The sequence below is a fragment of the Helobdella robusta genome (assembly GCF_000326865.2).
Source record: "Helobdella robusta unplaced genomic scaffold HELROscaffold_91, whole genome shotgun sequence".
In the NCBI taxonomy this organism is placed as follows: Eukaryota; Metazoa; Annelida; class Clitellata; order Rhynchobdellida; family Glossiphoniidae; genus Helobdella; species Helobdella robusta.
Window position 1 is genome coordinate 240855 of NW_008705520.1, and position 13405 is coordinate 254259.

At 37.3% G+C, this 13405-nt stretch overlaps 2 protein-coding genes across 2 annotated transcripts; one reads left to right on the forward strand and one right to left on the reverse strand.

Moving 5' to 3' along the window:
- Positions 1-2161: 2161 nt before the first annotated feature.
- Positions 2162-5121, reverse strand: HELRODRAFT_182709 (hypothetical protein; the record flags this gene model as incomplete). Its single annotated transcript, XM_009033438.1, has 3 exons — positions 2162-2291; positions 4222-4828; positions 4968-5121. 3 exons carry the CDS (start codon positions 5119-5121, stop codon positions 2162-2164), a joined length of 891 nt encoding a protein of 296 aa, XP_009031686.1.
- A 5026-nt stretch (positions 5122-10147) lies between these two features.
- On the forward strand, positions 10148-10734 carry HELRODRAFT_90882 (hypothetical protein; the record flags this gene model as incomplete). The annotated part of the gene is made up of 2 exons (XM_009033439.1): positions 10148-10244; positions 10646-10734. Coding segments are annotated over 2 exons (186 nt in total), but the record flags the coding sequence as incomplete, so codon positions are not given.
- Positions 10735-13405: the final 2671 nt, after the last annotated feature.

Genomic DNA, 13405 nt, shown 5'->3' on the forward strand with positions numbered 1-13405 from the left:
ACAGTGGTGTGCCGCAGGGTAGCGTCCTGGGACCCACCCTATTCCTGATTTTCATAAACGATATAGCTGACTGTACCTCATCCTATTCTGTAAGGATTTTGCTTTTCGCGGATGACATCAAGTTGTACCGCCATTCATTCAACTCAATCAAACTTCAACAAGTGATCAATGATATAGTTCCTTGGAATGCAAAATGGCAGCTACCACTCTCTCCCGACAAATGTTCCCATTGCACATTTCTTTCTTCAACTAGATCTAATACAGTTTCTCATCACGATTTATCACGCATGGATCACTGTAAGGACCTTGGTGTAATTGTCGACAACCAACTTAATTTTAATTTTCATATCAACGATATTGCTCATACAGCTTCCTCTCGTGCACGGTTAATCGCCAGATGTTTTACCTCAAAGGATAAAGACCTACTTATCAAAGCCTTTGCACACATGTACGTCCACATTACATATACCAAATAAACGAAATTGAAGTTGTACAGAGAAGATTTACAAAGTTTATCCGGTCTCTACATCATCTCCCATACCTATCTCGACTGCATGCAGTTGGAATGCATACTTTGGAACGTTGGAGGTTAATTTCTGATCTATGCCTTCTGTACAAAATACTTCATAACCTCGTTCAAACAGACCTAAATAGTAATTTCATTCCAGCACTGTACATATCAACTCGGGGACATCAAAGTAAATTGCGTGATTTGAATCTTAGTGACAACTCAACTAAATATTTCTTCTGCAACCGAATCATTCGAATATTGCCAGCAGATGTCGTCTGTTCAACCTCATATGCTGTCTTCAAAAATCAACTGCTCTCTGTTGACTTTAACAAATTTTTAACTATTAAATAACTATCAATATTATTATAACTATCAATTTATCGAAATTTATTTAAATGGTTTTTCTTATAGTATTATTTCGCGAAAATGATGGTCTTTATTAATGTTAACTATGATTTTTCAAACTTATTTTTCCGTGTCGACGTACATTTTATTGAAATTTGTTTATTTTTATTTTTTCTGTCTAGTTAAGTGGTTTTTTATGACCCTCTTTTTATATATATACATACTCGGAATAAAATTGTTAACACATTATCTCTGTCAGAATAATATCTAAAAAAGAATGCATCTATATTTAGTAAATCGTTATCTCTGTCAAAATAATATCTAAAAAAGAATGCATCTATATTTAGTAAATGACATTGATTAGATAAAGTCGATTTTGAACGTCGTACACTTCAAAACGATAATTTAGAACATTGCATATATATATGTATATATATATTTCAAAAATTCAACACTACTTTCCACATTGTTCAACTTTTTTAGAAAAAAGTTGAACAGTAGTGTTGAATTTTTGAAATGTTGCGTTAACAACAGTCTGTTACCAATATATATATATATATATATATATATATATATATATATATATATAGGTTGGTAATAGACCATAATTTTTACAATATTCTATAAATTCAACCGAATGTTTGGCGTTAATATGTTTGTAGTTCGTTTTTTCGATTTTTCTCACTAAAGTTTTTTGGTGAACGTTTAGTTTATTAAAATTCAAAATAAACTTATTTTTCGAATTCATGCTGCAAATAAGGCCATATTTCGATTCCGAATGAATCGTCATCAGTGCTCCTTGCTGTATATATATAGGGAAATATTGACTGTCAAGATGAACTTTGACGTTGTAAAAATTAACTTTGGTGTTGTAAAATTGAACTTTGATGCGAATTAGGTGTCAGGTTTCTTTATTGGCTGGTCATCTTCTTTGGTCTCCTTTTCTTCATCGATAGCATCATATTCTTCTTTGTCACTATTTACGATGCTAGTTTTTATTACTTCTTTGTTTTCGTTTTTGGTTAAGCGCCGAGTTGGCGCTTATATATGTATATATATATATTTGAAAAAGCACAAAAAAGTAAATAAATACTTGTGTGTGTGTATATATATATATATATGTATATATATATGTATATATATCATATATATATATTTATATATATGTGTGTGTGTGTTTGTGTGTTAAGTATACTATAAGTTTTTGTTTGGGTTTATTCTGAGTATAAATTATATATTCCAAGTACTAAATGATTAATACAAATTTATTATTTAGTAAAAAATTGTTCGGATTAAAAGTTTAATTTAACACTTGCAGGGTCTCGTGGCCGAGTGGTTAGCGTGTTCGTCTACTACTTCCACGACCGGGTTCGAATCCCGCAGTTTCTGCAGGTTCATCCGGGTTGCCGACCCCCGGCTAACCCAGCCGTCCATCCTTTCGAAGTCGGTAAATGGAGAAAGAACGTAAGTTGTCGCATGTTTAGCCGGTTTGTTTAGCAGGGGAGATGGCTCAGTGGTTCAAATGCGCATTGAGTGAACATCTCAGTGGCTATCATATACTCATGTGTATGTCGTGTGAAAAGGATAAACAGCCTTTGTGGCGAAGATGGCTCCTTCAAACCATTGGATGAAGATATGAAGAACAAAATAACGATAAATAGATATAACATTGTATGTTATATATAACCTTGTAAGTGGTTCTGCGTATGTCAGAGCCGCAATAAAAAAGACTAAAAATTCATTGCACCGTTGATTAACCGTTAATTAAACGTATCGACACTCTTAGTGGAGTAGTGGTGTATCAAAAAATCAATAACAACAACAACACACGTTTAGACGGCATTTTCCCCGAGATCGAGGGTTGCCGTTTGGCTACCTATGATGAAACCGAAATACCCTTCGACGCCATCCACATCTGTCACTCGCCTCAGTATCACGCAACCCCGCTTTCACCCTGTCCTTCTCCACCTGCTCTCTCCATCCCAATCGCGGACGACCCCTTCCTACCACTCCTTCAACCTCGAACTCCAACGCTCGCCTAATCCCGACCATTTCATCCCTTCTCAACACATGTCCATACCACCGCAATCTCGATCTCCTTATCAATGTCACAATGTCCTCATTCAGTCCCATCATTGACATCAGCTCTGTATTACTCCTCCTATCCTTCACTTTAACCCCACAAATCATCCTCACCATAGCTCTTTCAGCCCTCTGAAGTACACTTTCCTCCTCTCTCCTCAACACCCAAGTTTCACCACCATATACCATCGCTGCTCTCACACATGCTTTATATACCCTCCCTTTCATCTTCACTGACCATTTCTTTCCACACAATACCCCACCCAGTTCTCTAAATTTCATCCATCCCACACGAACTCTAGTCGTAACTGCGCTCAAACATCCTCCATCCGCATTCAGCTTATCCCCTAAGTAAACAAAGCTTTCCACTCTTTCAATACCACCATACTGTCACCATACTTTTCAACCTCCTCTCAAGCACTCTCTCCACTACCTTCATTCCGTGCTCTAGTAATTTCACACCCCTATATGACCCACAATCTTTCACATCTCCTTTGCCCTTATACAACGGCACTAACACACTGTGTCGCCAATCCTCAGGTATACCTTCATCATCAAACATACTGTTAGCAATTCTCATCATAACTTCAATTCCTATCACCCCACTCGCTTTTATATGTTCTGCCGCCACTTCCGAAACCCCTGTAGCCTTACCTAGTTTCATTTCTCTAACTGCTTTCTCTACTTCCTCCATCGTCACCTTCTCTATAGGTCCGTGTGTGACATCTCCATCCCACTCATTCTCTTCATTCATCAACCTTTCCATATGAGCTTTCCACACCTGAGTTTTTTCCTCCTCATCTATGCACAATTTGCCAGATCCATCCCAAACACATCCATTCCCTATAACATCTTTCCTATCCCTCATTGACTGATTTGCTACTTTGAACATTTTCCTCGAACTCACATCAAATTCCATTTCCTTCATTAACCTATCTGATGCTTTCGTCATTGCATTTGCCACTGCCTGTTTTGCAACCTTCTTAGCCTTTCTATACTCAGACTCCGCTTCCTCCGTCATGTCTCTTTTCCATACCCTAAACCTCTCCTTCTTGACTTCCAAAACCCTTCTTATATCTTCATCCCACCACCACGTCTCACCATGCCTACACTTTCCTTTCGTCCATCCACATACTTTATCTGCCGTAGCCAACACACAGTCCCTGTATCTCTCCCAAACATCTCCATCCTTACCACTCTCCCAATTTTCAGCCACCTTCACTTCAAATGCCTTCCTCACCTCTGCATCCTGCAACTTCCATGTTTTTCTTTTTGCCACAAACTTATCCTTCTTCCTCCTCTCCATTTCTTTTGATGTCACATCCATCACAACCATACTATGCTGCAACATACCAGGTATCGCCTTCACATTCTTCACATACTTCCTATGTTTGGCCCTTACCAATATATAGTCTATCATCGATCTATGTTCCCCTGACCTATAAGTAATCAATCGCGCTGGTTCCCTTGTGAACCAAGTATTCCCCACCACCATGCTATGTGCATCCGCCAACTCCAACACTCTATGCCCTTCCTCATTCCGTATACCATATCCCCATCCCCCATGTACACCTTCATATTCGTCTGCATCCGCCCCCACATGACCATTCAAATCACCCAACAACACCACAAACTCATTCAACCCCGCTTGCCCAATCTCGTCAGAAACATCATCATAAAACCTATCCTTCTCCTCTTCCTTCCTACTTTGTTGCGGAGCATATCCTGATATCACCCTCACTATTACTTTTCCAAACACCATCACCACCACAATTACACCATTGCTTCTCCGCCTCACTTCCAACACCTTCTCCACCAACTCTTCTCTTACCATCACACCAACTCCTCCCGTACCATCATCCCCCTTCCACCACAACTTATATCTTCCACCTTTAGCCCCCACAAACCTTGTACCCTCATCCTTTCATCTGATTTCCTGTAATGCAGCCCGTCAACCATTCTCCTCTGCAGCTCCTCCACCACTTCCAAACTTCTTCCTGTCAACGTGCCTACATTCCAGGTACCAAACCTCCAACCCCTTGGTCTACAAGTAGTCCTTGCACCGCCACACTATAGAGTGGGGTGCCAGTAGCCAGACCATCCACAGGGCCTTGCACCACAACCCCATGGACTGGGTCTCCGGAGATTCTTCGCACCCTCTTCTGCCGAATACTGAAAGCCATTGTTATTTCCGTCATCATAAGTAATATTTTTTGGTTAGTTTTTACGCAGGACGCCCTTCCTTACGCAACCACAGTTATAAGCGGTGGGCCTAGCCTTTGATGATCCAACATCAAAATCAATAAACAAACTTATATTATTTTACATTTTTAACTTAAATACTTTTTAGAAATAAATACTGTTAAAAAATGTTAAAATAACTTTAACCATATATACTAACATATCCACAAGGGCACACTGTTTTTATTAGATATAGAACCAGAATATATTAAATCGTTTTATTAATTCTCTCCATGTGCATCCAACTTCCTCAATGCTTTTATTTTTTTATAGTTGCAAATATTTTATGTCCCGAAGTAGGAGTAGAATATTTTTCATCTTACTCCGGAAAGTGTTAATAATTTGATTTTTCTTAAATTTTTTTCCTGAAAATTATTTTTTCGTTTACCATTTTTAGAAGATATGTGTGTGTGGCAATAAGCAATCATCTTTAATATTGAAAATAGATGTTATCAAATCAAGCCACTGAACTATATATTTGAGTGAATCAAATGCGTTCAACATCCATTTTCATTTTTAAAAATTGATGTATGTGCTGTTGACTATTTTGTAACTTGAGTCAAAAAATTATATATTTATACGTGATTTTTTTTAAACTTGAACCCTAAATAGTAAATACGACCTTATGATTGTGTTTGATTCAATTTCTCAAGACTGTAATGTTGTGATAACATTTCGTACTCTTGATTATGCTGATGTATCATGGCTTATGATGGTTTTAAAGTTTTTCACTAAACTTTAATATTTATTCCACAGTTTAAAATATTTCTTAATTCCATTAAGTTATTTAAATCTTTGTCATTTTTTCTTAAACTGAAAAAACAACGACGTAATTTTCACAGTAAGGCCACAAAAAATAAGCAGTGCACAACAATGGGAATAAAATCACATAAATATCTTTCAACACACTATAAAACAAAAATAGAAAATAATTTTACTAAATAAAACAGTTCATAAATGTTTTTTGAAATATTTTTGATTTAGTAGTGATATTCAAGTAAAAATATAAAGCAAACGTTGAACATTTTTTCTGAGAGTTGGAACGAAGAGTTGAAGTTGAAGCCGGAAATTTTTACCTAGTTGTTAAATTTTCTATCAAGGAGTCAAAGAAAAATTTCTATCCGACTCCGTCATCTTGGCTTCAAATTTCTTAGCAAATTTCACAATTAAATAAAATTTGAAATAGAAAGATTGTATAGATAAAAAAATAAAATAGACAAGAGAAAATGGATGCTTTGAACTCATACAGCTCGTTTAATAATAATGTCTCTCTCTCTCCCTCTCTCTCTTTCGATCTCTCTCTCTCTCTCTCCTCTCTCTCTCTATCTATCTACCTATCTTTTTTCTCTTCTATTTTATAATTGTATATAGTATATTTATGTATGCTTTATTTATAGGTTTACATATTGCAACCGATGACACCAACAAATGCTAGTGATGTGAGGTTTGTTTGATTGGCTGGCTGATTTGCTTTTTTGATTTGATTGGTTGGTTGGTGATTTGGTTGGCCGGTCAGACAGTTCATTGTTTGGTTGGTTGGCTGGCTGGCTGGTTGGATGGTTGGTTGGCTGGTTGGTTGGTTGGATGGTTGGTTGGTCAGTTGGTTGACTGGTTGGTCGGCTGGCAGTTTCGTTTGTTTATTATTCAACCGATGACACCAACAAATGCTAGTGATGTGAGGTTTGTTTGATTGGCTGGCTGATTTGCTTTTTTGATTTGATTGGTTGGTTGGTGGTTTGGTTGGCCGGTCAGACAGTTCATTGTTTGGATGGCTGGTTGGTTGGCTGGTTGGTTGGCTGGTTGGTTGGTTTGTCAATTGGTTGGCTGGCTGGCTGGCTGGCAGTTTCGTTTATTTATTATTCAATTGTGTATTGAATAAAAAACAACTTTAGACCTGGAGAGCAACGACAACAGCAACAAATGTAGAAAGTTCAGCTAATGGATCTCAACAGTTTACTCAACAACAACAACAACATCATCAATAGCAACAACAACATCAATAGCATTAACAACATTTCATTTCTCAACAATGTTAACACTAACATCAACAATTTGAACAACAGCATCAACAACAACATCATCAACAACAACAACAACCTGATCCGACTGAACAACATAGACTTGAATCAACTTTTCAAAAGTCTTCAGTTGATCTCAACAAATCTCAACAACGTCCTCTTGTTGAGCAACAGCAATAACATCAGCCACTTTAACAACAACAACGTCAATAACAGCATTGTGAATGAAAATTCAACAAACAACAACAATTTTTTAACAAATAACATCAGCAATCTTAACAGCAACAACAACAACAACGTCAACAACATCAGCAACAACACTATCAACAGCAACAACATTAACAACAACAACAACATTGTTAACAACGTATCAGACAACAATAATATAAACAACAAAAACAGCCTACAGATATTCAACAACAACAACCAAACATTGCAATACAGTTACTCAAACATCATTGCAGACAACAACAACAACATCAAAAACAACATTAATGCCATAAACAGCAATAATTTTATTCAAAACAACAACATCAACAACAATATATCTGCATCAACTCTTCTCCTACATCAACAACAACGTCATGCAACAACAACAAATACATCAACAACAGCAACGTCATCACCAACAGCAACAACAACAACAACAAAGTTGTTTACATGTGATCAGTGTAGTTGTTCATTCGAAAAATGGGCCAAATTGCAAAAGCATTTGAAACAAAATGATGATGAATGCATGTATCGGTGGACATGTTGTTGTTGTTGATGTTGTTGACGATGATTTTGATGATGTTGTTGATGATAATGTTGTTGATGAGGAAGAGTATGTTGTTGATGATGTTGTTGATAATGATTATGATTTATTCTATTCATCCAACAATCTATTCACCTACGGCACATAGGCCAGTAGTTCATTCATTCATTCATCCATCTATCGTTCATTCACTCATCCTTTCATTCTTTCATTAATTCATCCATTCATTTTTTTTTGCAGAACCGGGACTTTATCTGTCCATACTGCCAGAAAGCCTTCAAGACGCGCGTCAACTGCAAGAAGCACATCAAGGTCCACAAACATGAAGTGACCTTCCACTGCGCCACACAGCACGCGCAGCAACAAAACCAACAACAGAATCAGCTTCAACAACATCTTCAAATCTAGGTCAAGGTGAAAATGTCTTGTACAAGTGCATGCTATGTGAAGATGTGTGCGAGGATTTCGATGGCATTCAGAAACATCTCAACATGCATACTGGTTGGTTGGTTGGTTGGGTTGGTTGGTTGGCTGGCTGGCTGGCTGGCTGGCTGGCTGGGTGGTTGGTTGGTTGGTTGGTTGGTTAGTTGGGTTGGTTGGCTAGCTGGCTGACTGGCTGGGTGGTTGGTTGATGTTGATTGTCAAAAGCAGTTTGTTTATCTTATTGACATCAGCACAAATTATTGGTTGATGTTGATTGTCAAAAGCAGTTTGTTTATCTTATTGACATCAGCACAAATTATTCGTACAAATAAATTTGTTTACCTGCAATGACTTCATCAGGTCAGATAGGTCAGTTTGAATGAGATGTCGTTGAGAATGCTAGCGGGCAGCTGTTGTTGAGCGTTGCAGGCGAATATACTGACCAGCAGAACATGTATCAGTGCAACAGTTGCTTGTCGCTCTTTGACTCCATAGACGTGTTGCTGAAACACTTTGCAACACAACATAGTAATGTTGCTGATGTCAACAACAACAACAATGAATTAAGCAACATAACGGCAACAACGCGTTTGAAGGTTTGACGTTCATCAAAGATGAAAGTATATTTCTTCCCGACATAAACAACAAGAACAACGACATCAACGCTATCATCATAAACAATGTCGGCAACAACAACAATGTTGACAACATCCTCACAGGCAACAATAAAACGACAACATCACTCCCTCATTACGCCTGCAAGATATGCCTTCTAACCTTCAGAAACATGATTAGGCTGAAAAAACATTTGCAACAACAACAACAGCAACAACAACAGGAGAAAATTTTCTAAAAAGCTCAACAACAAAATTCTTTGTTTAGAAACAAGTTTAACGAAAATGACGTTAAGAATGGTGGTGGTGGTGGTGATGCTGGTGTCTTTGGCGACGATGCTCATGATAATGATCTTTTTCTCGGTGGTGGTGGTGATGATGGTCAAAAGTTGAAGAGTTCCGGTGGCGGTTGTTACCATGATTTTTTTTATTTTTTTCTTATCTTATTATTGTTATGATGATGATGATGATGATGACGATGATGATGATGATGATGTAATTACTATCGTCCTTACCATCATTATCATAATCGTTTTCATCATCATCATCTTCTTCTTCATCATCACCTTCATCATCGTCGTCGTCATCATTTCTAGATGATTAGCTTTCCATCCATTAAGCAGAAGAGTCCTGATGGAAGTTAGGAAGGAAACTGATAAGGTCGGAGATAACATTGATAAGAAAACTGATGATGACGACGTTCATGATGATGATGTAATGATGACGATGATGATGACGACGACGTTGAGGATGATAATTACGTTGATGATTATGATGATATTACTGATAATGATTTATTACTATGAATAAAATGACATTGAAAATAATTTGAAAGGTTTTTTTTTCTTATCACATTCACTCAGTTGATGAAACGTTTAAACGCGGATAGTGATGATTAGAGTGACGATGATAATAACAACAGTAACGATACTGATTTTAATTGCAATAACAACAACAATAACAATGACGTCATCAACAATTGCAATATAAACAACAGCAGTAGCAGTAACAACAGCCTTAATAGCAATAATCCAACATACGCCAACAACAACTACAACAACAAATCGAGAAATTGTGAGTGAATGAATAAATGAATGAACAAAAGAAAGAATGAGCAAGTGGCTGATTAGATGAATGAAGAATGCAAGGATGAATTGATATAACATCAGGAGAGAAACCTTACAGTTACACATTCTGCAAGCGGACATTTACAGTGAAATCGACCCTAGATTACCATGTGAATACCCATTATAAGAGTTTGTACTTCTTTATACTAATTGTGTATGTGTGTGTATGTGTATGAGTGTGTGTGCATGTGTGTGTGTTTGTTTGGTATTCGATACTTTTGTTTGTATATGTGTATTTGTATGTACGTGTGAGAGTTTGTTAGTGTAGGTTTGTGTGTGCATTAAGGCGCTTGTTGTAGTGACTGGATTCGAATGTGAAGAAATCTTCGCTTTTCAGATACAGTGTGTGTGTATGTGTGCGTGTGTGATGCTTTTGAGAATATTTTAAAAATTGATGATAGTAACAATAATGATAATTGTATGTACCTTTCTGTGTATAGCTTTATTCATGTTTCTATACTCGTATATTTGTGCACATCCATGCTAACTTATTAAAGTACCTTCTGCACTACCTTCAAAATTCCTCACAGGACCGAAGAAGTTCATGTGCCATGTCTATGGGTCAACATTCTCCGCTAAGGGAAGCCTCAGGGTGCATATGAGACTGCATACAGGTTGATTGGTTGAATTATTGAATTTGTATTGAATTAGATACGTAAATATTTTGATCGAATGCTGATTGAGTGACTTGATTGACATGCATAGGGTTCCGTCCCTTCAAATACCTGTACTGTGATCAGAGGCTCAGAACATCAGGTTCGTTTGTTATTGTGCTAGTTGATTAGTTGACTAACTGACCGGCTAGCTGACTGACGTGGTGAGTTGGTTTGAGTGAAAGAGTAAATGAATGGATGAGTAAACAAATTAAATTTAAATCAAGGTTTTAAATACTCACTTGATTTGAAATCTTCTGAGAGACCGTCCTGTTACAAGCGCAACAACTAAACAGGGCACATGAAATGCCACATGTCTTACCATCTACAAACGCAAACATCTTCTTCATCGTCGACAACTAAAACAACAACTGGATTCCTATTCAATAAATCAAACAACATCCTCCTAGCAACGACAACAACAACTAAAAACAACAACAAAAATAACAACAAAAAACCATTAACAACAACGTTTGTCGACGTCATTAGACGATGTCTCGACTAATCCTAATAACATCAACATTCAACTGTTGCCGGTAGACAGCCAACAAATTTCAACGATTAGCCAAACTGTTGCCAACAAAAAACAACAACAAAAGCAACAGAAACAACGATCTCAATTACAGCAACAACATTTTACAATCAAGCAGCAGTAACAACAACATCAGCAACTACAATCCATAGATCACCAGCAACAATTGTCAATACAACAACAACCGTTGTTGTTCTTCAACGACAGCATATTTGTTGATAGAAATGTTGACAATTTTTCATTTGCTGAGAAACAACTCGGTCAACATAATAATGTTGGTTTTTGTCGAGTTTTTTCCAAATTAAACATCATCCAATCCTCCTATATTAAATTTTCCTGTATTTTTGCATACTGTCACATATGATTGGAATCACACACACATACACACACACACACATGTGCATACGCGTGTGCGTGAGCCATACTTGATGATTTGTTTACAACACAAGAGAGAGGTAAGTGTTTTAATGCAGGCTTGTTTGGTAAATTTTCGTTTGAGAAATGTCGTCATTAAAATTCGTTATACTATTTTATTTAAAAAACTACAGTGTCATTTGTTTCATTTTTAATTTTCATTAACTTTTCTTTCCACTAATATTTCACCACTAGCAAAAAGTTCTCGTTTTAAATAGTGCCGACAACAACTTCGACAACTTGAACAACATCCTCGACAACAACATCATCAACAACGGCAACAATAACATCATCAGTGACAACAACAACAACAGCATGAACATGGACGACAACATCATCACCAACAACAACAACGACGATGTTTCTGTCAACGTCGTCATCGGCAATGAAGCCATCAAGTTGTTGAAAAATATCTGCGTGGATGTTTCTTATTCTCAGATCATGAACCAACAATAGCAGCAGCAACAAGAACAGCAGAAACAAGAACAACAACATCAACGAGAAGATCAACAACAATTCCTGTCTCAACAATTAATGATTGAACAACCTCAACAACAACTTCAACAGTTCGTGAACTTGCAACAAACATTAACCAACAACAAATCATTCAACAACAACTTGACACCAACAACAACCAAAAGCAACTGATTATTGTCAACAACAGCAACAACATCAACTCACAAAACCACTTTGTCCTTCCCAATATATTACAACAAGTACATCAACCGCAACAACAGCAACAACAAATTCAGTTGCTGCAACTGCCTCGGAATCAGATCTTCAACCTACAACTACCGCAACAACAAAACCTTGTCATCCAGCTGCAGTCAGATCTCAGAGATTACCTGATATCAGTTGGTGATCTTATCAACATGAAAACCAGCGATGCGGCGGATGTGGTCGATGGTGGTGTAGACATCAACCACCAACAACTCTGCAGTGATGTTGTCGTTGTTGATGACGTTGGGCCCATTGCAAGAAACTTTCTACTAGACACGGTCAGAAAGAAGCTGGCGACTAAATCGATTCTTGTCACGTTATCGTCAATAGAAATAATAATAATAAGGTAAAAAATAATAATGAAAATGCCGCCGGCGTTAAAAAGTTTGTTAAAAAAATAGTTGAAAAGAAAAGAACAACAAAGAAAACCAAATCGATTTCGAGGCGACAGTTGCATAACAACATCTCAACAAAAAATGTCGCCACTAAACAAAGTGTCAACAACATCAGTGCAGCATCAACAATCACTGCAACAACACCGGCAACAACAAACCAAACGTACTCTAGTATTTGATAACAATAGATTGGAGGAACACTCGATCAATTCAGCAAATTTACATCACTAGCTGATAATTTCTTTAGAATCCAATCTTATTTTCACTTTTTCACCAGAATGTCGGTTTTTGAGAGCCTGGAGTCCGGAAAATGAAGTGAGAAGCCATTCAAGTGCAAAAAATGCGACAAGAGGTTCAACCAGAAGAGCACTCTGATCATCCAGTCTCAGACATCCGAGGTTCAAGCCCCAACTCTGCCCAGTCTGCCACCAGCGCTCCACTCAGAAGGGCAACCTGAAGAGCCACATGAGACGAGTGAACTCCAGGAACATGGAGGATAGCTAACTGTGGATCACCAATAATAATAATACAATTTTTAATATTAATAATAGTAATAATATTAGTGGCGGTCACGTG